This window comes from Lutra lutra, chromosome 9 (assembly GCF_902655055.1).
Source record: "Lutra lutra chromosome 9, mLutLut1.2, whole genome shotgun sequence".
NCBI classification, from domain to species: domain Eukaryota; kingdom Metazoa; phylum Chordata; class Mammalia; order Carnivora; family Mustelidae; genus Lutra; species Lutra lutra.
The window spans coordinates 53,959,254-53,985,530 of record NC_062286.1 but is presented as its reverse complement, the minus strand read 5'-3'; the positions used below and the strand labels follow the sequence as shown (position 1 = coordinate 53,985,530).

The 26,277-nt window shown below is 43.5% G+C and overlaps 1 protein-coding gene across 1 annotated transcript; it reads left to right on the top strand.

Moving 5' to 3' along the window:
- On the top strand, window positions 1-25,717 carry MXD1 (MAX dimerization protein 1). The gene is made up of 6 exons (XM_047745620.1): window positions 1-334; window positions 1,093-1,192; window positions 5,947-5,976; window positions 21,074-21,188; window positions 22,810-22,969; window positions 23,189-25,717. Exons 1-6 carry the CDS (start codon window positions 262-264, stop codon window positions 23,374-23,376), a joined length of 666 nt encoding a protein of 221 aa, XP_047601576.1. The 5' UTR covers window positions 1-261; the 3' UTR covers window positions 23,377-25,717.
- Window positions 25,718-26,277: the final 560 nt, after the last annotated feature.

The following is a 26,277-nucleotide window of genomic DNA, read 5'->3' as shown; positions in this document are numbered from 1 at the left end:
AGGGCCTGGGGGCGGGGGGATGGTGAGTCGGAGATAAACACTCCGCGGCGGTGGCGGCTGCTGCTCTTCTTCGGGTTCTGTCACGGTGTCGGCGGTGCTCAGCTCACCGGACCCCCTTCCCCGTTTCCGGCGAGCGTGGTCGCCAGAGAGGCTCTCTCAACCCTGCTCTGCGGGGTCCACAGCAGGGTGCGGGTGTCCGGCGGCGGCGGCGAGCCCGTGGGCAGTGGGGGTTGGTCCCGTGGCTCCGGCCCCCGGTGCAGAATGGCGGCGGCGGTTCGGATGAACATCCAGATGCTGCTGGAGGCGGCTGACTACCTGGAGCGGCGGGAGAGAGGTGCACGGGGAAGGGAGGGGTCCGTCCCGAGCCGGGGCCGGGGGCTCTGAGGGGCCCGGCCGCGGGGTAAGGGCGCCCAGCCGCTCTGGGGGTGGTTGGAGGCGCAGAGACCGCGACCGCGAGCGCTCCCAACCCCTCCAGCTCTCCCCACGCGCGGTCCGAAAGGAGGCCGCTGCTGCCCCAAAGGCAATGAATGAGGGTAGGAAAGGGGCCGCTGCCTCCGGAGTCCCGAGCGCTGACCCCCACCGCAAAGCAAATGGGGTGCCTGGAGTCCTCTCGGCCAGACCTTTGGTTTACCCCACCGGGGCTCGTCCGGACCGGCCCCCAAGTGGGCCCGGCGCCCCGTCTCCCAGCTGGAGGAGCAGCGATTCCCCTGCGCGCCCCCTTCCCCGCCCTCTGGGTTCCGGGTGTTTGCCCCGCACCTTCGCCCGAGGCTGGTCCCACTTAAAGCACGCCAACCTGCTGGACGTTGCCAGTGGGGAACCCAAGCTCCGTGAGCTCAGCGACTTGCTGTGTCTTTCTCAACAATGAGCAGGTGGAATGCTTCTTACACCTGCTCCGAACTGAGGGTATTCACACAATTAAAAAAAAAAAAAACAACAAACAATCATTGTTCTAAGAATTCCACCTTGCATCGTTTGTTTCTTAACACAATATTCTTTTAATGAAAAATAAAATTTAAAAAGGAAATACTGTAGAGGGGAGAGAGTATTGAATGTTCTAGGCTCATTCATTAACTGGATCCTTCGGTTTTCTAGAAGCTGAACATGGTTATGCCTCCATGTTACCATACAATAACAAGGACAGAGATGCCTTAAAACGGAGGAACAAATCCAAGAAGAATAACAGCAGTAGCAGGTAATTTGGTAAATATTTCTCTTTCTCTTTTAGATTATACTGCATATGATATAAACTGCAGAATGGAAGTTGCCTGTTGTGATTATAACCCAGTAAATACATTAAGTAGCAATCATGATTCAGTCAGGCACACATGGTCTTAAGCCATTGGAGGAAGGAGCCCTTCTGTTTGAGTTGAGGGGACAGAAGAGAGAAATGGAAGTGTTTTACATTTCTTTATGAACTTTTTAACTTTATTTTGCTTTTCTTCCCTTTTGGAACAAAAATCTATGGAAACTTCCAGTGAGATTAGGAACAATGACAATATGTTGCCTTCAGAAATTTCAGATTAAAGGCAGGTTTTTTTATAATTGAAAATGCTGGACATTATCCATTTCTTTTACTTTTCATAGTGAAGATTTTATAAACATGCTAAAGTATCCAATTTAGTCTAGGTGGTAAGATTTCATATTTGACATGTAAATGAAATGCAGTGGTTTGTCTCATAAACTGTTAAATATGTTTATAATGGCAAAGAGGAATGATGGAGGTTAAGACCTGCCTTTTTGGTGATGGAGGATTAATATTAAAATATTAATATGCCACAACCCTAAAATCTGTGAATTTCACTGGGAAGTATGTGGTTAATGGTCAGTGAAATCACATTAAAACCCTGAGTATAGTTCCTGCTACCTATGATGTACTCAATTAATGTTACTTTCCCCTTTTTCCCTTCTTTGCCCTTAAAATATAAGTTAGCTAGGAAATCTGTTAGGTCTATTTACTTATACCTTTCATTCCAATAGTCATTCACATTTTCATCACTGACTTAGAATCCTTATTCCTGGCTGCAAGTAACTCTATTTGGTTAGCCTCTGTGGCGTAATACAGACCACTAAAAGCCAGGAGGTCCCACTTAAACCTAAAACTCACTTGCTCTTGCTGCTGCTTCTGTCCTTGATTCAATCCATTGTACTTAGTGTTGGTAGAACCACAGGATGTGAGCCGCACACATGTGTTGAGCTCTTGAATAAGAAGGCACCTGAGGGATGAACCTGGTAATTAACAACCTCGTGGCTTTTCCTTTCCCTCCCATGTTTCACATTACCTGAAGGTGATAGCTAATAGATCTGTGTGTGGGTATTAAGGGCCTATAAGAAGAATGTTAATATTGACTTGCATTATGCAGTGGTATAAAACGATTTAGCTGTGTTGCATTTTGTTACAGTATTCTTTGAATTTTGTTTGGAAGAACTTTGAAGACTTTTTGTTTATTTTTCCTGAAAAGGGTACTGCGTTTGTTACTTTTATTCTTGTCCACTCATGATTTGGAAGGAATTGTCCACTCTGCTAGTCAAGGCTTAATCTTTAGCACTTTATTTTTCCCTAAGTTTCACAGGAAAGTTGGAAGAGGTTCAGTGGTGGGGAGAGGAAGAGAAAGGGATATTGAAAGAGAAGCAGGCTGGTCCTCAAAGGTGATTAGGAAAGAAAAATAATGATAGTTGAGAACTGCAAGCCAAGAAACAGACTCTTTCTCTTTACTATCCAGTGCTATTATGGAAAAAATAGCTATAACTACTGAGTTTTGGAAAAGCTGTCTTCTGTTAATGGGTTTGGTTTGCTTTCCATGGTTACAGAACGGCTATCACAGTTTCCCATGTTCTTGACCATTAAAGAGTTAGTGTCATATCATCAGTGGTGCAAGGATCTCTGAGAGAGACCTTAATTAAACCTGGAGATGGCACCAAGCAAACATGAAGCAAGAGTAGGTTGTTTTGTTTAAATGTGATCAGGTAAGGAATGACCCTTACCTGAGCAGTGAGACATTGCCCCAGAGAATGTAGTTTGAATCCTTTGATTTGAATTAAACTTCTCTCCAAGGCCATGTATGGTCAGGATTTTGCACTGAGGTAAGGGCGATGGCGAGATTACTGCTGGTTTACATAACCACCAGATAATAGTTTATTCTTGTTAATTCAGGTTGAAGTGCTGTGCTCTTCGGTTGTAGAGTCAGGGGACTACTTTTACTTAGACAATAAAAAAATAAATAAGATTTAGCCACATATCCAACTTCTTGGGAGCTAAAAATGCAGATTTTAATCCAATTTCTCTAGTTCCTTGTTTAAAAAAACAAAAATGAAATTTGAATATTGATCGCTTCAGAATCATCCAGAGAACTACTGGAATACAGGGAGTGAAATCTTTTTTTCTTTCCTACTAATTTTTGAAATGAGTTACTAATTATTTAGAACTGAAATCCAGAGTTGTTTTTAAAGGTCTATTTTGTTAAACTGTAGAGCAGGCTTTGGCACTCATGAAAGGGGAAGTTCAGGACCTGCCTCCTAGCTCTTCTTTGCAACAGGGGTATATAGCTGAGCTGACATGGAGACTCTCTTTGAACCCAAGAACTTTCCCCATTCTCATACACTCTGTAGTTTGGCTTAGTTATCTTTTTGTGGGCATATATATACATATATTCTTTTTTAAGTAGGCTCCACGCCCAGAGTGGAGCTCAGTGTGGGGCTTGAACTCATGACCCTGAGACTAAGACCTGAACTGAGATCAAGAGTCAGATGTTAACGATTCAGCCACCCAGGTGCCCCTTGTAAGAATATATTTTTAAATGGTGACATTACATCTAAGTCCCCTTGTAAAAATCATAATGTGTTCAGTACTTTTAAGATTTTATTTATTTATTTGAGAGAGAGAGTTAGAGCATGGAGGGGGGTAGGTTCAGAGGGAACAGCAGACTCCCCACTGAGCAGGGAGCCCGATGTGGGACTCCGTCCTGTGACTCCAGGATCATGGAGCAAAGGCAGACACTCAACCGACTGAGGCACCTAGGTCCCTGTGTTCAAGACACTTAAGTAATCAGATAAGATCTGTAGTTTCCAAAACTGTTCAAAGTCTAGAAGGAGTTGTCCTCCCTACGGAATTTGTTAAAAAGTTTATCTTGGGGATTCAGAATTTTTCCTGTATGTAGCTTCAAAGAATCCAGAAATTTTTGGTAAGGGTGCCCTGCATGCTATTCTCTGTAATCAGAGATGATATGCTTTCAAATACCCAGCCTTCTCTCCTCCACCACCTTCCTGGGATGGTCCTTGCCTACAATTAGATAGGGAAATCCTGACCAACTGCTGTCATATACTTTCATGCATTTAAAAAATCTGTCAGACTTTGAACTTGTTATTCCCTGTTAAAACTAAAATGCCACGTGCTTTAAAGCCAAAGGTTTGTAGTGCGGGCCCAACTTGTTAACTGTAATATCCTGCCTGCCATTGCAGGAAGTAAATCTTCAGAAAAATGTAACTGAAGAAGGCTGAGGGAAAACCAAGTGAATCAATGTAAAGCTTTTACAGTAACCAAATTTGAGGTCCTTTACCTAGAAAACAAATACTCTAAAACTTAAAATACTGTCATTATTTTCTCAGTTTTCCTCATTAATAAAAATTGGTGTCCCAGGAGCCTTGTGGAAGAGAAGTTTTATTGCTGGATTGGAAATTTCTCATTCCGAGACTACAAACCCCTACACACACCCCACCAGCCTTCTCTGGTGTGAATGAACTTGGGTGTGATTGCCGCCCCCCCCACGGGTATAAATGAGTGGCAGAGCATTCACAGAGGTCCTGTTTCTCTGTGATTACCGTGAGATTTTCTCTGTAGGCCCAGAAGGTTCTGGCCTGAGCCAGGGCGCTGTCTCCTGAACTGGTTAGATTCCAGAGAATTTCCATGAAAAAAAGTCAAGATTCAGCTCCTTTATAATGCTGGGAGTTTCCTCAAGTTTATAATTAGGGAGGAGTTGTGTGAGGAGGACTCTATAGTGGCCATATTGACTGGCTTCCTGTGACTTCTGTGGAAACCTGTCTATAAATTCTTAGACCAGGCCTTATATTCAGGGTCAGCTATAAACACTTTAATAACAGGATTTCACATCCAACACAGCTTTCGTCCAAGGCTCTCTGATCACTTTTACAGTTGCTACCTCATTGATCTACGTGTGTTGAGTAGACAATTGGCACTAATTTTTACTCCCATTTTACAGAGAGGTTAATCAAGGACAAGATGGTAAAGGATTTTGTTTCTTCTACAGTACCAGTCAGTGGCAAAGCTAGACTTCACATTTCACCCTCACTGTGGCTTTAAACCAATCCGTATCGTCTTTATGTGGAGCTCAGGTTTAGAAGCCCCTTCCTGAAATCCTCTGGGAGCTGTTCACCAGTAGCGTTTTTCAGGAGGGTGGACATGATCAGATAATTACGTCAGGGAGTAGAAAGATTGAGGGATGAGGGATTATTTTTATCCACTTAAAATTGTATCCTATTGTTAAGCAACTTAGCATAAAAATTTGGTGTATCTACTCACCTAGAAAAACTGCAGGATTCAGGGGGGTGACACCACCACTCTTTTGCCCTCAGCCTGAAGAAAGCTTCTTCACTGTTCTAGAACCTGAATTCGCATCACATGGTGCAGCTGTTTTTCTCTTTGTATAAATAGACCCCTTTTATTTCCTTTCTTAAAATGGATTACATTTCCACCAGGGATTGCGTGCCTCTTAAGTTGGCCACTTGTCCTTGAACTCTATTTTATACATTTACGTTTATCTAACTCATCAAAGGAACTGATTTGTGTAGCAGAGCCCACTGAGTTTTCCTTCCCTTTCTGTTTTCTCTCCTACCAACTCTGGAGAGAAAGAAGTTAAAATAACTGTATTGGTGTTGAAGCAGTCCTTTAAGACCAGAAGAATCTCACTCTTTTCTTACTGTTTCTTCTTTCAGATCAACTCACAATGAAATGGAGAAGAATAGGTGAGTTGGGGATTTGGGGGTGGGATGGGGGTCTTTTTGATATGTCCTCTGATTTTGGAGACTTGGCTGTTTTTTCTTGGCTCTTCCCACAAGCAACACCTGATGTAAGACTTTTCCTCCGGTCGGTCGTCTGAGCAGCGCTGCCCCTAAATCACTTAGGTAGACGAAGGGCTTGCAGGTTCCAGAAACCACACCCCCACCCCTCACTCCTGCCACCTTCTTCTCCTAAGGAGCGCCTTCCTGGGTGACTGTTTCACAGGCCAAAGCATTTTAGGTCATGAGCCGTGTTTCCACAAATAGTGTTTTTAAAAAAATGACATGCTGCTGAATATAATTGGTAGTTCTGTCTTAAATCGTGTACACACCCAGATATATATAAATATACATACATATGTGTGTGTATTTACAGTTTACTTGTGAATAAAGATTCTCAAAATTCAGGCAAATATATGCATAGCACAAATTAGAGATGGTGATTCACTAGTGGAGGCCTGCCACCCTCCCTGGGATCCATCTGGCTGAGCCTGAGTTGATCTCTCTCACCTGGATTGCCTCTTGCTGTTTGTTTGAATCTTTATTTTTTAAATTTGGTTTGCCCCTCCTTCAACGATGTAGCCTAGTGGATCTTGACTCTGGTTGTACTTAGTCACTTGCGAAGTTTTTATTTTAACGTTTTCTTAAAAATATTTTTGTATTAAATTACATTTATACACTTGGGGAGAAGGAACAGATTTTTATTTCTGCCAATTTTATAAAAGAACTTCTAGAAATCTTCAAATATATGAGAACAAATAATGTAATCGAGTTTTGTGTATCCATTACCCAGCTTCAACCATCATTATCATTTTGTCAATCTTAGATAATCAAAACTACCCCTCTCCATGGAGTATTTTAAAGCAAATCTTTTATCTCTAATAAAGACTTAAAAAAAGAAATAACCACTTTTACTATGCTGGGGTGGGGGAGAGAATTAATAGTCATTCCTTGCGGGGCTTTAAAAAAGGAAAGAAAGAAACCAATGCTCAGACCTCACCCCTAGCAATTCTGCTTTAATTGGTCTGGGTTGAGACTCTGCTCTAGTATTTTTTTTTAAAAGCTCCCAGGTGATTCTCATGTGCTGCCAGGGCTGAGAACCATTGAACAAGCTTCATTCTGGTCTCCGAGCGCCCATCCATTTGAAATACAGGTTACCCGTTCAGACTGAGTGGCTTTCTCGGTGCTCTGCGTGAGCGAGACGATAATGGGTAGTGATGGTTCTGCAAATACATATGGTTATTTCATGCAAACCTTCTTTGAAGAGGGAGCCTGCCTCTGAAAGTCAGGATCTGTGACCCGTTCCGCCGGGAAAGGGCAGACCCGACTTACTGGGAAGGAGAATGTTGGAACAGGGTGAACCCATAGCGTGACTCCGCTAAGGAATTCTGTGTGTGCCTCACTGCACACGTGCTCCCATCCCTCTTCTTCCCTTTTAATTATTCTGTGATTGGGACTGTGTTTGAAGTCAGAGCTTCCTTTATGCTTTAGGGATTTCCGGCTCATGAATTGGGAACTCAGAAATATCTTTTAAGGTGGAAAGGTAGTCAGATGTGCCCTCTCTTTCTCATCTTTGGATTCTCAGCTTTCTGCCTTGGGGGTGAACTGAGTAAACTGGGACTCTTTCTGCTGAAAAGTCTTCTAGTTCTCCTCCCCCACTTTACTTAGGCATTTACTTTTTTATTATTCCATTAGACAGTCATTTTGTTATGAAAATTTTACCCCTTTGGGTAAGGGCTCTTGCACTTACCACTACTTTATGCTTTTTACCTATGCAAGAATGCCACACAATGTCATTTTTACTTTTTAGCCATTCAGCCATGTTTATTTTTTGCCTACAGCGTCTCCAGAACTTGTGCTCAGTACTAGGTATTAAATGAGTTCACACTGGGGGTATTAGATCAGCATGGTCCCCATCCGTGAGAAATGTAGTCTGTCTAATGGGAAAGACAGAGAGACCATCTCAATGAACACACTATGTGTTCAGATTGAGGTATACATGAGAGGCTATGGAGGCAAAGAATCTAGAAAACTAGATTTGGAGCCCCCACTGACCAAGCTGCTTCTAATTCACACAGCTTCCGTGTGACCAGTCCACTTTTGCTCACGGAAGAGTTATCTAGTTTCCTTACTGTCCTTTTTTTTTTTTGGAATTCGGTCTTTTAAGGTCTTGATAATTCTTTCTCTAGTCCAGAGCATGTGAACAGAAAAGAAGGAAGTAAAGACTCAAATTTCTTAATTTAACCAAACATTGGTTGCTGCAGTCCAGGAGAGGAACTTAAAGTTGCTCCGCTTTTCTCCCCGTAGGAGTGTAGATGCTTAAGAATCTTCAGTTTTGAAGTCAGCTGAGCAGCCGCTGTGGTCGTCCTGGTTTTAGTAGTTGGTGCCCATAAGAGAATCCTGCTTTGCCAAGTGCATGTGCACTTTAGCCGTTTTTTACCTTAAAACATCACATAAAAAGATTGACATGACTTTAAAAAAAAAAAAAGAAAAAGAAAAACCTTAGGAAAAGAGCTTTCAACAATGGGAATTTGTTTTCCTCTTTGATACTGCAGAGTTGATTATGCTTGGGTTAGATTTTTAAACAGAATCCTTTTCTGTGGCACTTTAGAGATTCTGAGTAATTGGTCTTCATCAGGACTCCACTATGAGGACAATATACTCAACATTACCACTTCACTGTCCTTGGTGTTGGTAGGAAAATACCCCACCTCCACCATTCTAGAAGGCTTGTATTTTCCGTTCTCTAGATGAGGCATTCTGGAGGGCTGAAGATGCTGGGTCCTAGGTGCTGGGAATACAGAGTCCGATGAAGCACACGCTCCTGGGGTGGAGGGTTCAGTTTATCAGTTTAGATGGGAGCGACTGTCACTCCCCCTGTGCTTCCCGGAACTGTGGCTAGGCCTTGTGGATCCAGCCTCTTCAGGAAACACTTTTGAGTGTATGGTTTTTCTTTTTAAAGATTTTTTTAAAAAATTTATTTAACAGAGAAAGAGGTCACAAGTAGACAGAGAGGCAGGCAGAGAGAGAGAGGGGAAGCAGGCTCCCTGCTGAGGCAGGCGCCCATGGTTTTTCTTTTTAAAACTAATCTTACAGGGATACCTGGGAGGCTCATCGGTTAAGCATCTGCCTTCAGCTCAGGTCATGATCCTGGGGTCCTGAGATCGAGTCCCACCTCAGGCTCTCCACTCGGGGACAAGTCTGCTTCTCTCTCTCCCTCTGTGATCTTTCTCGCATTTGCTCTCTCTCTCTCAAATAAATGTAATCTTTAAAAAAAAAATAATAATCATCTTACTGAAAATCTTGAGAACTATAGAAAGTCTTTCTAAGAACAATTTAAATCATCCATAATTCTAGCTGCCAGAAGACAGCAGTGGAACTTTGAAGTGTATTGCCACAGTTGCTTTTGGAAAATGACTTAAAAATATAGTTTAGGGGTGGGACGCCTGGGTGGCTCAGTTGGTTGGACGACTGCCTTCGGCTCAGGTCATGATCCCGGAATCCCGGGATCGAGTCCCGCATCGGGCTCCCAGCTCCATGGGGAGTCTGCTTCTCCCTCTGACCTTCTCCTAGCTCATGCTCTCTCTCACTGTCTCTCTCTCAAATAAATAAATAAAAAATCTTTAAAAAATATATATATATAGTTTAGGGGGAGCCTGGGTGGCTCAGATGGTTAAGCATCTGCCTTCAGCTCAGGTCATGATCCCAGGGTCCTGGGATCGAGCCCCACATCTGGCTCCCTGAGGGGAGCCTGCTTTACCCTCAGCCTCTGCCTCTCTCTCTCTCTCTCATGAATAAGTAAAATTGTTAAAAGTATATATTTAGTTTAGGGTAGAAAATTGGGAAGTTCCAAAAAGCAGAAAAAATATAGAAATCGCCTGTCCTAGGTCTTGCAATAGTAACAGCTGCTAATATTCCTACTAAGTTCTGTACCCATCTAGGTTTTGTGCATGCCTTTTTTTTTTTTTAAATCAACATGGGATCCCACAGTAAATAATATCTATCTTCTTTTCAAGCTACATTATGAATATTTTCCAGTGTCCTCAAGTCTCCTTCTCTAACATTACTTTTAGTGAATGCCCGTGTTCCCGCCTGTAGATAGGCGGTAACTCATAAAACCAGTCCCTGCTGTAGGTTCTTTCCTGTATTTGGCTAATACACACGGTACTTCCTTAAACTACGTCGTAGGTAAACCTCTGTCCACCATAATTACATCCTTAAGGTAAATTTATAGTTGTGGAAATAATGATATACACATTGTTATGGTTTTTGATGTGACTGCTAGATTGCCCACCGGGCACATTATCGGCTGTATTTTCCTTATACCTTCACAAGGTGATATTATAATTTAAGACCTTTATGAAGTTGATACGTATAAAGTAAAAACAGACAACTTGTTTCAATTTGCATTTCTTACATCACTAGCACAGTCAAATCATTTTCTTAACCTCTTTGTGTTTATGCTGCCTGTTAATAAACTTTGCCCAATTTTCTACTCGGGCATTCTTTTTCCCCTTTGAAAAGATTTTATATGTGAAGGATATATATGAATGAGATTGCCCCTTTGAGTATCATATCATTGTCCAGTTTATCATTTCCTTTAACAGAATCCATTTTCTCTCACTGTCTGAACTTGCTGCCTCTATTGTATACTAAATCCTTATTTGTGGCTGAGTCCGTTTCTAGACTGGTTCTTCTGTTCCACTGATCATCTGCTCTGCTCTTCCTCTGCCAGTGAATATTGTTTCAGTCATTGAGGTTTTACCATGCACTTCAAGATCTGGTAAAGCAAATCCCTACTCTCTTCTCCTTTTCTTTCTTTCTTTTTTTAATTTTACCATGTTGTTAGCTATTTTCACTATTTTATTTTTCCCTATGAATTGTATGGTCAGTCCATCTCCCTAACATCCAAATCCTTTTGGGACTTTCAAAATCTAATAATTTTAGTATAAATGAACCTTTTAAAAGTTCATGTTCATGGGGTGCCTGGGTGGCTCAGTGGGTTAAAGCCTCTGCCTTTGGCTCAGGTCATGATCTCAGGGTCCTGGGATTGAGCCCCACGTTGGGCTCTCTGCTCAGCAGGAAGCCTGCTTCCTCCCCTCTCTCTCTGCCTGCCTCTCTGCCTGCTTGTGATCTCTGTCAAATAAATAAATAAAAATCTTTTTAAAAAAATAAATAAAAGTTCATGTTCACGTATTACCTCTTTCCATCCAGGATTTGGTATGTGACTTCATTTATTCAGATCCATTTTCTCTCTGAAGTTTTACAGTGTTTCCCTGTACATCTTGCATATTTCTTTTAAGAGGTATTCCGACATACACACATACATATATATATGCATATATACATATGCATATATATATATATTTTTTTTTTTTTAAGATTTTATTTATTTATTTGACAGAGATCACAAGTAGGCAGAGAGGCAGGCAGAGAGAGAGGGGAGGAAGCAGGCTCCCTGCTGAGCAGAGAACCCTATGCAGGGCTCCATCCCAGTACTCTGGTATCATGACCTGAGCCAAAGGCAGAGGCTTTAACTCACTGAGCCACCCAGGCACCCCAATTTTTAAATCACTATTGTATTCCCATTGTAATTACTAATTAACTCTTGTTGGAATATAGGAAAATTTTGAATCTTGTTGTTATATGGCTTTGTTGATAATAATTCATCTGTTTTCTGGGAATTCCTCTGGTCTCAATGCCTTTCAGTAGCACTTTAGCAAATGGACACTGACTGCATATAAGCTATAGTTAGTGGGTCAGGAGTTGGTGCTAGGTGCTAGGTTGGACTTTTTTTCAAAAGAAGGCTCTGGAATCTTTAATAATAGGCACTCGTTTTTCTGGAATGGTACATATGCAGGCCTTGCTGGAATTAGGCAGCTAGCTGGTCTAGAGAGATTACCTCTGCTAGAGTCTTCTGACCCCATGACAAAAGATTTTTGTGTGCGCTCTGTGGGGAGGACTCAGCAGCCTGATCTAAGCTATTATTTTCATTTGGTCTAACAGTATTTCAGTGGCCTCTGGTCTGGTATGAGAAACCCCTGCAATCAGGTCTCTTCTGGCAGGATATTCTAATTGATTGCAGGTTCCTATCATTATTTCCACTTTCCAAATGGCCAAGCTCCTCCTATCGGAAGAGGGTAGGGGTGTAACATTTGCATTGGGCCCAAGTTGTGGTAGGCATTGCGCCACTCCTACTGTTTCTGAACTTTCTTGACCACATTCAGATTTCACTCTAGGGTGTTGTAACGAATCTGCATTGCTTTGTTGCCACATGGGGCTAAGGGCATGGCCTGGTTATTACAAAGAAGGGATGTAGTTATTGGTGTGCAAATCTGGCCTACATTGATGGTATGGAAGAACACCCAGATTTGTACCTCTAGAATCTGTCTTTCTTGGACTATACCTCTTGGATAGATGGCATCTGCCCTTGGAAAAACTTGGAGAAAAGACCTATGCTGCTTATTCAACTAATTTCCAGTCCCCGCTGGAGCATTGGGGGCACTGCCTGACTTTTTGTCATAAGCATTAATAGTCAAAGGGTGAGAAAGCTAGCAGGTACTAGCCATGATATGTATTGTGTCCATTTTTAAAATTGGTCTCAAGAAAGGACATATTAATGAATATACTATGTATTTCATACTTTTAGTGGAGAAGTGATCTTATAACTTCAAAATGTAGCCACCATGAATTGCTATTTATGCCTTGTTCATTAAGTGACCTGTTCCCATACTGCTAGCATATAGAACTATCTCTGTATCTTTTATAAAGATTCCTTATCACAATTATCAAAAATCTTCAAAACCTTCCTAGGTTCTAATTAAGTTGGCAATAATGATGCATCTGGCAATTATTTATAAAGGGAACATTTTCGGGAAAGGAGGAAAGTCCTTTTTTTTCCCCTCAAAGTATGACTTGTAGTCTTCACCTGGACCTTTTGTTTGAGCAGGTAAGGCTCTGTTCTTAACCCCAAATCTGGAGGAAGGATCTCTTGTGACCTGTAATCACTTTTAGGGAGTAATTTTTGACCCCATGAGATGATTTGTTTCTTCTTATTCTATACTAAACCTTTTTTCTCACTATACAGCTCATACGTAGCATATCTGAAATTTTTATTTTTTTTTATTTTTTTTATTTTTAAAGATTTTATTTATTTATTTGACAGAGAGATCACAAGCAGGCAGAGAGGCAGGCAGAGAGAGAGGAGGAAGCAGGCTCCCTGCTGAGCAGAGAGCCCGATGCGGGGCTCGATCCCAGGACTCTGAGATCATGACCTGAGCCGAAGGCAGCGGCTTAACCCACTGAGCCACCCAGGCGCCCCTGAAATTTTTATTAAACCTCCATTTATCCTGTAGAATTTATGAAGCTATTTAATTGGCTAAATCTGTGCCCACACAAAGCTAGGAAATAAGATGGTGAAACTTTACAGTTAAATCAGCTATTGTTTATAGTTTGCTTTTTTCCCTTTGGTGAGGAATATGAAGCCCAGTTTTAATGAAAAGTAGTACTCAGTGAGGTACCATGTATCTTTGTTAGGTAAGGCTTTTCCCAAAGAGAAGGGACATGGATTGCCTAAAATACCAGATTCTACTCTCAGATCAGCAACTGCAGATACATTGTTATTTCTGGGCTCCAGTGGGTTAACATGAAATGAAAGTCTTGATCTTTCCCATTATTTGGTAATGAAAGAACAGTCGGCTATGTAGGAAGTCTTTGTGTGAATGAATGAAGAAATGAATGTGATCTATTTGGAAAGGGAAAAAACCAGGTTCTGGGGCGCCTGGGTGGCTCAGTGGGTTAAGCCGCTGCCTTCGGCTCAGGTCATGATCTCAGGGTCCTGGGATCGAGTCCCACATTGGGCTCTCTGCTCAGCAGGGAGCCTGCTTCCCTTCCTCTCTCTCTGCCTGCCTTTCTGCCTACTTGTGATCTCTCTCTGTCAAATAAATAAGTAAGATCTTAAAAAAAAAAAAAAAAACAGGTTCTGATGTTCTATGGAAGCTTGACACCTTGTAAGTCAAGATATGGGTGAGGGAAAAGAAAGAATAGGCTTTATAGAGGGCAAAGGGGAGCCTGTTCTAGAACTTTCAGTGAGACCTGCTATTTGGCATAGCCTGAAGGTAGTTCAGATCAATAATTCTTCAATAATTTGTTTGATTTTGTTGTCCAACTAAATTTTAAGAAGCACCAAGGCAGGGACTTGATCTAACTGAGCATTGTATCCAAGCACCTGTGAAAGTAGCAGTACACAGTAATCCTCCTTGGGAAATGTAGTTGGAGTAAATGAATGAGAGTCAAGTGCATGTTTCCAGATTTCTACCTGTGAACTTATTTATCTACCCCCTTCACTGGCTGCCATCCTGTACACTCTGTTGTCACCTTCTAATTCTTTGTGTCCTGTCCTATACTTGACTATGAAAGGAAAGCATTTAGTTAGACCTTCAGTTTAAAAAAAAAAAAAAATCTCTGACAGTAGTCCTCCCTTACCACGCAGACATGCACATATGCCCCGTTGGATACCATTCCCACCCCTGACCACGTTCAAGTCCGGAAGAACTTTTTGGGCAACCTGGCAAATTCAGGAGCACTATCAGATGGCACAGTCTACTTCTGATCTTACTCTTTTCCCAGTTTATTCCCCAGATGACGAATCTGCTGGCCCGAGAGGGAGGGAAACATGGATAGACTAGAGGGAACTTAAGTCTGGGAGCAGAAATAAAGAGAGAAGCATTTAGAACTTTCTATTTTTTTTTTTTTTTTAGATTTTATTTATTTATTTGACGAGAGAGCACAAGTAGGCAGAGCAGCAGGCAGAGGGAGAGGGAGAAGCAGGCTCTCCACTGAGCAGGGAGCCCGATGTGGGGCTCGATCCCAGGACCCTGGAATCATGACCTGAGCCAAAGGCAGACGCTTAACCGACTGAGCCACCCAGGCGCCCCGCATTCAGAACTGTCTTAACTGGCCCGGGTGCCTTCTGTCAGTGCCCAAGCTCTGGTATGTGGCAGTGCCTCAAGCAGCCCAGAGCCGCCTCATTAATGACTTCCTTTCACTTGGATATTTAGTTTTCCATAATTCATGGCTGACAAGATTTGGGAAAATGGACAACAGTGTTATCAAACAGACAACAGTGTGCTAAATATGAAATATAAATATTTTATATTTAAATCTTTAATATATTTGGAATTTATTTTGATGTCCGTCTCCCTACTTCTCTGTTTTCTCAATAATTCATTCCTTTCCCAAGGATTTGCAGTGTTACCTCTGTTATATGTTAAATTCATACTTATATCTTCAGTCTGTTTCTGGGAATTTTTTATTCTGTTCACTTGATTTGTCTGCCCATTCCTGTATTTTTTAATTATTAAAGCTTTATAATACAATTTAGTATCTGGTATAGCACATTCCTCCTCATTCTTCTTTTTCAAAAATCTGGCAATCCCCTGTACATGTGTTCTTCTAGATGGAATTTAGACTCCTGTAGAGTCTAAACTCTACATGAGTCCCAGCATTAAGAAGAACACTTAAGAATTTTTTTTTCCTGGAACTAAGTTTAATTTGTGGACAGACTTGGGCAACATTGGCATCTTTGCTTTATAAGTTTCATATCTAGGAGGGTGCCACTTTTTTCCATTTACTCAGATTTTCTTATGTATCTCAGGAAAGTTTTATAGTTTCCTTCCAAAGCTGTTTTAAATTCATTCTTAAATATGCTCTCCTTTCTTCTTGCTGTTGTTTGAGAGAGATTGTAGGTGCTTTGGCTATAGACAGCACACCCAGAGATGTGCTTGGCTTTCCAAGGTCAGTATTTGCAGCTGTATTTTCTTTGGGCTGTTGAAGGGCAGCGGGAGCAGGGAGGGTCGGGTGCTCTTCAGGGCCCCCGCCCCAGCCTTGGGCTCCCTTCTACCCAACACTCTACATGACATGTGGCCAAGAAGTTTTTTCTTTTGCATGCATTAGCTTTATAAGATCCTCGCTGAGTTTTTGAATTTTTTAAATTCCAGTATAGTTAACATAGTATAATAATTAGTTTCAGGTGTACGATATGACTGATTCAGCACTTCCACACATCGCCCAGTATCCGTCCCAAGTGCCCTCCTTAATGCCCCTTGCCAGTTTCCCCCATCCCCCACCCGCCTCCCCTCTGGTAACTGTACGTTGGTTCTCTCTAGTTGAGAGACTGGTTCTTGGTTTGCCTCTTTTTTCTTTTTTGCCTTTGCTCGTTTGTTTTGTTTAAACTCCACATGTGAGTGAAATCATACGGTATTTGTCTTTCTCTGACTTATTTCACTTAGCATTATACTCTCTAGCTCCATCCATGCCATTGCAAAGGAAGATTTCATTCTTAGGGTAGAATAATACTGTGTTGTGTGTATATTTATACCGGATCTTCCTTATCCGTTCATCTGTCCATAGACACTTGAGCTGCTGCCATACTTGGGCTGTTGGAGAGAATGCTGCTGTTTATAAGTTGTTTTGATTAGTGTTTAGTTGTTTTGCTCCAGTAGTGCGATTGCTGGATCATAGGGTAGCTCTATTTTTAACTTTTTGAGGAACCTCCACACTTTTCCACAGTGGCTGCACCAGTTTGCATTCCCACCAGCAGTGTAAGAGGGTTCCTTTTTCTCCACGTCTTTGCCCCCACTTGTTGTGTTTTTTATTTTAGCCATTCTGAGATATGAGGTGGTGATAAGTGAGGTCAAGCGCCTTTCTATGTGTCTTTTGGCCATCCGTAGGTCTTCTTTGGAGGAATGTCCATTCGTGTCTTCTCCCCATTTTTAATTGGATTATATTTTTTGGGTGGTGTTGTATCAGCTCTTTATATATTTTGGGTACTAGCCCTTTATTGGATATGGCATTTGCAAATACCTCCTCCCATTCAGTAGGTTGCTTTTGTTGATGGTCTCCTTCACTGTCCTTGATTTTTTTTAATGTAAAAATAGTATCTTTAGCATAAGCAAGATCTGTATTGCCATAGAAAATAGGTTACAATTGTTTTCTTTAAGGAAGACTTGGATTTTTACCAGATAGCCTCTATCTACCTAGTGAGACACTTTGAGTCTCCTTTCGATTTTCAGAGGAATATTATAGTGCTATCCAAATCTGTTTGTTCCCTGTAATTATTTGTCTACAGAAGAAGCTAGAATTGAAAGAATAACTGCTACCACATAGCGAGCACTCCTGTCAGACTCTGGCCAGGGACTTCCATACCTTGTCCCAGTTAATATACCGGTGCTGTCAGGCATGGTGTTCCTGTCTGCTGCTGAGGAAGCTGGTGCCACATGGAGTGAAGGGATTGGCTCAAGGTCACCCAGGAAGTCAGTGGCAAAGCCAAGGTCCCAAACCTTTGCTCTTACATACTACGTTGGCATTTGGTTGTATGGTGACTATTAAAAGAGCTAAAAACAAAAATAGAATTTGAGATCCTTTTCAAAATCTTAACTGAAGAAAAACTGTCGTTTGTATCTAGTTTAGTTATCCCTAGTCACAGGGCACACTGGATTCTGAGCATTACTGATTATAGCTCAGATCAAAGATTGGTCTCTTTATGCCACTGTAGACCAAAGGTGTATCTGTCCCTTCAGAATAATTAAAGCAGTATTTCTGAAGAGTCAGCACATGAAGTTTGTCAAAGTTTATGACCTAGGAACAAAGCAGTTGGATCGGCGCAAACAGAAGAGGCAGCTGGGAGCAGGAGGGAGCCAGGACTCGGCACAACCCTCTTCTCCTGGGGGCGGGGAGCTGGGAGGCAGCTCTTGGCAACCGGAAGAGGACTGGCTGAAGAAGATGGGACAGGAGGAGGTCTCAGTGGGGAGCAGACTGGGGTATGGAGTAGCTTCCTGTTAAGTACGTGTGGCAGAACCTCTGCTGGTTCCCCAAGGGGGAGTTAGACCTGGTTCAAAACGGGACACTGATCCCCCTCCTTGAGGACCACAGCCCTGGCCAGGGGAGTCGTCCGGACTGGGGAGGAAGAGCTGAGGCAGGTGCTTGTGTTACTTGCTCAAGATCTCGTGCTTCCTGGGTGCTCTCAAGGCCGGCTGAGGGGTTCCAGATTCCGGGTGCAGCATGCCCGTGTGTGTCTCAGGGTTGAGGAGCCTCAAGGGCAGCTTTTACAGAGGGGTCTGTTGGCTTGTTTATCTGGTTCGGGAGTCAAATTTCACTATTACATGACAGAACTGAGCCCACTCCGTAGACCTCATCCCTCCCCTGTGGTTGGCCCAGGTGCCAGCCTGGGGATGTCTGCAGGCAGGTGGGCAGGGCAGCCATTGGGCACTTGAGGAGGCCAACGCAGGCCCTACCAAGGACAGAAGTTGGCTTTGGATCTCGACAAAATTATGGGAAAAGCTCTGGTCTTATTTTCATAGAACCAGGCCCAAAAAAAAACCACTCAATGTACACGTATTATCCTTAGCTTGAATTAGTCAAATGGCTTATTTCTAGTTTCACAACTTGAAGTGTTCTTTGGGAAAACCCACATTTGGGTAGTGAGAATTATACTTTTCTGGGCTAGACTCCCTATAGAACTAGAAATGACGATGCATGGAAAGATGACTTTATTATATTTTTATCAGTAGACAAACTTCCTAAAAAATTTACATACTCATATTTGCAGATAAACCCACATCATAAAATGACTAATAGGACTCTGTTCTGAATCATGCTGTCTTTGCAGGTAACAAGTTAAACTGAAAAATGTCTACATCTAATTTTTGAACTTTTTTTCCTAACTTGACAATTTGTTTTTAAACTTTGGGAGAAATAATTTGGATAACTGTAGAATTGACTCTACCTTCTCATGGTGTTTCTTATATGATCTGTTTTCATGACTCTTCTTGAATGTTATCATCCAAGGTGAACAGGTCCATTTTACACACAGGTTCTGCTTTGGTTTTTCCCTCCTGCAGTGGTAGGTGGAGCAAACCTGTAATGGGACCCTTTGCTTGTGGCCATTCCGCAGGGACAGGGTTTCAGGGCAAGTGGAAGTCTTATCAAAGAGTAAGGCATTTTTGTGCCATTAAATCTTCCTAGCTCAAGAGCAAATGCTGTGCTCTTCAAATCTGTCCAGGCTTCAAGGGCCCTCGGAGAGTCTGGGACAGCTCCTCTGAGAGCTAGACAAGGAAGGAGGCTTGGAAGCAGATGAGACACGGGCTCATCAGGATGTCTAATGCACCATTTGTTAGGTCTGCCTTGGGAGGAACATCCCGAAGTCTTGGTATGAAGGGTGTGAAGGAACTTCCTTGGTCGTTATCATACATATGGACCTCTTGGAGCTTTCTGAAGCCATTTTTACTTTCGCTAATACAGTCAAAAGTGGCAAGGGGAGCAAATTAAGCTTTAAGGTTGTCTCCCAGTTCAGCTGGTAGGCTCCCAGGAACTCTGCTCTGGGTGGTTGTGTGTGGGCTGTGGGCATGTATCTAAAACTCCAGGAGCCAGAGCACTGTTGAAGGAGCAGAGGTGGAGAAGAGATGGACTGTGTCCTCCAGAAGCTTATGGTCTAGTTGAATAGTGACGTAACCCACTCAGCAGACATTTATTAAGGAAGTGGGAGGGGTAGGCACCATAGTAACTCAGCAGTGATTAAGCAGCAGTCCAACCTTCTGAGGAGTTTGTGATGAATGAGTGGTTAAGTAGCAAATACCAAATGATTCCAGCAGAACAGTGAATGTCCCCTTGACTAGTATAAACCAGTAAGTACTCAGAAAGTGGAGGAATCACGATGGGTTGGAATGGCCTGTGAAGGCTTTTAGGATGTGGTAGGCTGAGGCAAAAACTCTGAATCCTGGGTGTTTTTCCAACTCGTGGGATCTGCTAGGTTCCCGAATAAAGCACAAAGAAATGAAGTGTTAATTTCCAAAACTTGAGGGACTCTGGTTGGTTGGTGACTAAAGGTCCTTTCTTGAGGGGCTCACTGCGGCTTCCGCCTCCTCTGGGCTTTCTCCCTTCCCGCTCTATCCCACTGCGCCTCTGGGCCCCCTCCAGGGCCCACATGTGGTTATCTCTAGCTGTTCTGCATGGCTGTGTAGTGTAGCAATGCTTACAATGTGCTTGCTCATTTTTTAAAAAAGATTTCATTAATTTATTTGACAGAGATCACAAGTAGGCAGAGAGGCAGGCAGAGAGAGAGGGGGAAGCAGGCTCCTCACTGAGCAGAGAGCCCAATGCGGGGCTTGATTCCAGAACTGAGATCACGACCCGAGCTGAAGGTAGAGGCTCAACCCACTGAGCCACCCAGGCGCCCCTCATTTTCTTTAATGTACTTTTGAACAGTTTACAGAGTTGAAAAGCCAAAAGTTACAAGTCATTCAGTAAATATTACCTTATCCCCACCTCTTCCCTGACTTCCCTCTCCTTGCTATTAGATTAGTTTCTTACTTATTGTTAAAGATTTTATGTCTATAGGAAAAAACATAATTACTTTTCCTCTGTTTTGTCCAGAGATGGCATGTTGTATGCATGGTATGGTATCTTGCTTTTCTTCATTTCACAATGTATCTGAGAGTTCTTTCCTGGTAGTAAGTAGAGCACATTTTGGTTCTTTTCATAGCTGCATAGTATTCTGCCGGATAGCTACATGATAATTTTTTTAACCAGGTCTCCATGTTAGTGACTTAAGTGGATTTTATCTTTGCTATTCTAAAGCAAGCTATGAGTAACCACACAGGCCATTCGTGTGTGTTAATGCTACATACAGCAGTGCTCGAGTTCTAGTGGCCCATGAATGGGAAAAGAGGAAGTATGGGTTGAAAGGATTCAAACCCTGGCATGTGCTGTCAGGTCACATCCAAACCCAGAAATTTGGAAATAACCTGACAAATATGCCTAATAAGAGTAGATCTTAGTCCCTTCCCTAGCACACCTGTATTATAAAGAGATGAGAAAACCCCAGTTTTGGCTTCTCTGTGGCTTTCACCAGAGTTGTCCAATGTCCAAAGATGTTTGTTTGACCAAAGGTCATTGGTGGTGTTGGCCTGGGCCTGGGCAACTTCCTACTCTTTTAGAACTTGTTCTTCCAGAGCGCCTTCTGGCCCACTGTGAAATTCTCAATGCTACTGTGACTTTGTTTTTGTAGGCGGGCCCATCTTCGCTTGTGCCTGGAGAAGTTGAAGGGGCTGGTTCCTCTTGGGCCTGAATCGAACCGACACACTACATTGAGTTTGTTGACAAAAGCCAAATTGCACATAAAGGTAAGAAGTTCCTTGGAATTCATTTTTAGCTTTACCTGTCCATTAAGGATTTGTCTGTTGATGAGGGGTAGCAAATGTGTATCATCCTCCAGCTTGCCTCTTTGATGATTTCAGGCATCCCAAACCAAACATGTCCAGAACCCAACTCAGTATTTCTCACCCTTGTGTAGCAGCAGTTAAAGGGTCCTCTAATTGTCCGTTTGATTAAGCCAAAAACTCAGGGTCAGCTTTGCTGTCCCTTGCTCTGTTAGCCATATCTGAGTCCTCTCCAAGACCTAAATATTTCATAGGCTAACTCCCATTTCACCCTACCATCTACTGCAGTGAACTCAGAGGTCTCCCTGTATTCCTCTAGCTGCCTCTGAGCTGAGCTCTGTGCTTCCCAAGAGTAATCCTTCCAAAGCCCAAGTCAGCATGTCACCCTGTTTAAAATTCTTCAGTGGCTCAGGGCAGACTGTCAGCAGGCCTGCCCCAGGCTGCATGACCTGGCCCTCACCTGCCTGTACAGTGGCATCTTGGGCCCTGTGCCCTTTCAGCCCCTTGCACTTGTCATGCTCTCTAACCACAGGGCCTTTGTACGTGCTGTTCCCTCTGGTTGGTATGTTTTCTCCTCCCTTCTTCACCTAGTTAACTTCTTGTCATCCTTTAGATCTCAACACGGGTATCACTAGCTCAGGAAAGCCTTTCTTGACCTGCTTACGTCCTTCCTGCAACAGTCAAACAGTCGAGCTATTATTGGATATCTTTCTCTCTCTTAGCACTTATCACAGTTGTCATCTGACCATGGTTTGTGTGACTGTTTGGTTGTCTCCATTGTCGGAGGAGGGGACGAGGTCTTTATGCTCACCTTGTATCCCTAGCACCTCCCAGAGGGTCTGAAACAGTCCGCATGTAGCACGTAGCTTGAAGAGCAAAAGGTGAGAGAGTAAAGTGGTAGTCAGACTGCCACAAGCCACAGCCGGAACTCACCGTTTAGCAATAACCCTTTAGTCACTGTTGGACAAATGTCTCCTTAATTATGGTTAGTGGCATGCCTTCATGACAGTTCTAGAGGGAAAAAGAACCTCTGTCTAGAGCAACATAACCACAGTTAAACAGATTCATAAAAACAAGTGGTCTTTGAAAATGCGTTTAAGCTCTTATGTTGGACAGTTTGGAATCAGGACTTGCAAAGACTGTTTCCTGCTACTGAACAGAAGTTAATTGAGATCTGGAATAACTCAGGTGTTGATATCATTAGAACACAGAGCTGACGAACCCTCCTTCTACACAGCTGTGTCACAGCTCCCGGCCCGTGGTGGGCTGTATAGTTCAGAGAGCGGTGCTCAGGGTGTTCCCCACAGACCTGGGGGGCTGCTAGCTCTTCCCCGGCATTAGAGGGGCCGAGCTCAGCCCCCAGATCCCTATCTGTGACCGTGCAGGTAGCCACAGCAAAGTCAGTGCCACGGAGCATAGCCAAAGGCAGGAGGCCCCCATCCTGCCCTGGGAGAAGCCAGACGAGACACACCGAAGGGCTTCTGAGGAAAGCCGGCCTGTCAGGGGGCTCGAAGGCAAGATGCAGAGTCCTTGCCCATTTGGAAGTTGGCCTGCGGGCTCCAACAGCTCCCCCTTTGACTTGCAGAAACTTGAAGATTGTGACAGAAAAGCCATTCACCAAATAGACCAGCTTCAGCGAGAGCAGCGGCACCTGAAGCGGCAGCTGGAGAAGCTGGGCATTGAGAGGATACGGATGGACAGCATCGGCTCCACGGTCTCCTCAGAGCGCTCAGACTCCGACAGGGGTGAGCACCTGCCGCGCGTGCGTGTGTGTTTGTGTGTGTGTGTGCGTGTGCGTGTGTGCGCCCCCCCCCCCAGAGGCCACACCAGGGAGGAACAGAGACCTGGCCCACTTGAGCTGTCGCGATGTCCCTCTTACCTCCTCGCACTCTGGCTGGGGCTCCAGCACAGGGCCCGAGCATCCCGTGGCACGCCTCCACCTGTGTCTCTTGTCCTCCCCACAGAAGAGATCGATGTGGACGTTGAAAGCACAGACTATCTCACGGGTGACTTGGACTGGAGCAGCAGCAGCGTGAGCGACTCGGACGAGCGGGGCAGCATGCAGAGCCTGGGCAGTGACGAGGGCTACTCCAGCTCCAGCATGAAGAGAATAAAGCTCCAGGACAATCACAAGACGTGTCTGGGCCTCTGAGAGCGCAGGGTCGCCGCGGCTGCCTCCCGGAGGGCTCTGCCGGCCGAGCGGATTAGGTAGCGTATCAGACCCAACCCACAGTCCCCTTGCACGTCAGCCTCCGTGTACCACCTGTACCAGAACCAGCTCTGTAAACGTTTTCCAGGAAGTGCTTAGGATGGTGGGTTTCTGATTGCATCCACTAGTTTCTCTTTTTCTCCATAAAAATCCGTCTGCCAGACTGTACATTCCGATCACTCTGAAGCACTCAAGAATTCTCAAACCGAATAAGCAACTTTCACCACCCAGCACTCTCCCCCACCTTATTTACTGTCCCCAGGTAGTCTAGCATACCTGTCTTAAAGTTTTCTGGCTATGTTACTCACCTAGCAGGAATGTCCGAATGTGTCTTGTGCTTAGGAAATGGAAGGAAACAAACTTTTAAAGTTGAGATCCTGATCTCAGAACTCCAAAGTAAGCTTTGAAAGCGGCATTTAAGAGCACTTCACCGTGGACCTCACCCCAGTGAGGAGTCAGGAACACCTCCAGAAAACACCCCCTTCACCCACCCCCCCTGCTCACCCTGCCCCCCTCCCCCAGCCGCGTGTGGATGGGAGCAGTAGTTCTCGCCTGGAAGTGGACACCGTGCTAGAGCACGTCTTTGGGGTCGCACAGCTCATGCAATCTCCAGCAGCGTTTGTTGTCACAAACAAGACGGTACAATCTCTTTGTGTGCGATGTTCTTGGGACCGCGCTGCGTACTGCTATCCCAAGGCACATTTTTCCCTCAAAGTTTGTTATGCTACTTGTCTCTGGAACATTTTTTTTTCCTACCTCAGAGATAAACGAGATCTCCATTTCCCACTTAACACAAAGTGATTATGCCTTTTTTCACCCCCAAATAAGTGACATTGGGTCCAACTCTAACCTATTTTCCTATTTAACTTTCAGCAATAACTGAGCTTTGGCACTAGCTGAGCTAGTGTCCATCACCAGTGAAAGGAAAAGTCCACATTTCTACCCTGTGTTGCAGGTGAACAGGAGGGGATGGTACAGTGTTATTAGAATTCCTCTCCTTATTTTTGGATACACCCAGAAACTTCTTTATGGAGGCCTCTGGGGTTGCTAGTTTAAAAGGCTGATCTTTCTTTTTGGTTATGATTTCTCCCTCAAGTGGTCTCCCACTTTGTAGCATTTTTATTTAAGCTAAAACAGAGCACATGTATATGTACATAAGACACATTAAATCTATAAATACTATTTATTCATTTTATATAAACTAATGTAATGGAAAAAAATTCTTACGACTTTGTGCTTTTATAGATGTTCTAGAAACTTTGTATGTAGGTATCTACAAAATTGGTTCATTCCCCTTAATATTTTTGGATTCATATTTTTGAGGTCGAGGTTTTCAGCCTCTGGCAAATCTTTTTCATTGAATTTGAACCATTTGTAAAACCTGTGACGCTGAAACAGAGTGTGTGTCACAAAGTGACAAGAACATTCCTAAAATCCACAGACGCACTGCAACCTAAGGGCTCCATGGCTGAAGCAGCGGCGGGCGGGTGGCCGCCCCAAGCCCCCACCGCCTGCGGTCTCTGGCCCCCAAGCCTCGCCTCACCTCCAGCGCCTCCACCTTCTACACGACTCAGAGTTCAAACGTGCTCCACGCGGAAGCTCATTCATTAGAGTGGTTTAAACAAAGCAAGATTACTTTCGTTCTTTCATTTTAATGATTCTAATGTATTAAAATTTTTAATTGGAAATAGTTGATTCTTTAAATGATTCCAAAGTCATCTGTACTTCTGTTTTTGTTTTGTTCTGGTTTTTTTTTTCCTGAATTTCAGCTTTTGGCGGGGTGGGGGGGAGGGAGGGGCAGGTGACACAGAGGATTTTTTTTTTTTTTTTTTGGAATCTTTTCCAATGACCAGCTGAAGATTTGCACTGAAATACAACTTGTATGCCTTTTGCATTTTTAAAGCCTGCTTCCTGAATTTAAGCAGAGTGATAGTGTTCAAAGAGCCAGCTCAGCCTGTAACGTTTGAAAAGATGTATCTGCACTTTGAGGTCCCTTTCGAATGCCATTCGCTAGACCTCTCAAGCGTTTTAATTGCTACATTGAAGCCCGTCACAAGGCCAAGATGCTGGATGCCAAATGGCATCGAAAACTCAAGACTTTGGGCAAAGCTGGTGGGCTTGCTTTGGGGGAGGGAAGGGAACAGAATTTGTGTATTTGTTCGATTTAGAAATAAGGCATCTGAGAGATGCCGTTATTTTGTGTTTAAGTTACACTGCATTTTTGTCTTTTGGTTGAAATCTGAAATGTACTGTCCCAATATAAAATAGTAATTATTTGACCTTTGCACTGTTTGTCTGGTCCTTTTCAATTTGACTGCATATATAATGTGGAAATGGATATATTTTTAATGCACTTGTGATTAACTGACACCAGGGTTAGACCTTACTTTGCAAAAGCTTGAGGTGGACTGAATCGGCATGCCAGCCAGGCCTCTCTCTAACCAAAACTGTAACCTTCAGGACCAGCAAACTCAGCCCGAGGCAGCTACTCCCCTTCCCCACGCGGCTATCAGCAGCCCTGATTTGCCAACCTGTCCTCTCATTCACTGATCCACCAGCGTGACTGTTCAGAGCTATAAAGTCTTTTTGGTTGTTTAGGGTTTTTTAAAGAAAAATGAAAAACCTTTCTATGAGGGTTGTTGGGGGGGAGGGGATGGGCAAAGATAGAAACCCCAGCCTTTAAGACTTTGACAATTGTACATAACTATAGAAGTGTGTAAATATAGGAACATGCATATTTTTTATGTAAAATTGATTTTAAAAGACAAATCTATACTCTTCACCGATACCATTGCAATGCAGATGGGATAAGAAGAGTATGTAGTCCAGTTTTGTGCAGTGAGA

Bases quoted from the DNA above. Each gene is read 5' to 3' on its own strand.
- MXD1 (XM_047745620.1), top strand. From the start codon at position 262: ATGGCGGCGGCGGTTCGGATGAACATCCAGATGCTGCTGGAGGCGGCT. The intron at 1,193-5,946 runs GTAATTTGGTAA...TTCTTCTTTCAG, and splicing joins AAGAATAACAGCAGTAGCAG to ATCAACTCACAATGAAATGG. The intron at 22,970-23,188 runs GTGAGCACCTGC...TCCTCCCCACAG, and splicing joins GCGCTCAGACTCCGACAGGG to AAGAGATCGATGTGGACGTT.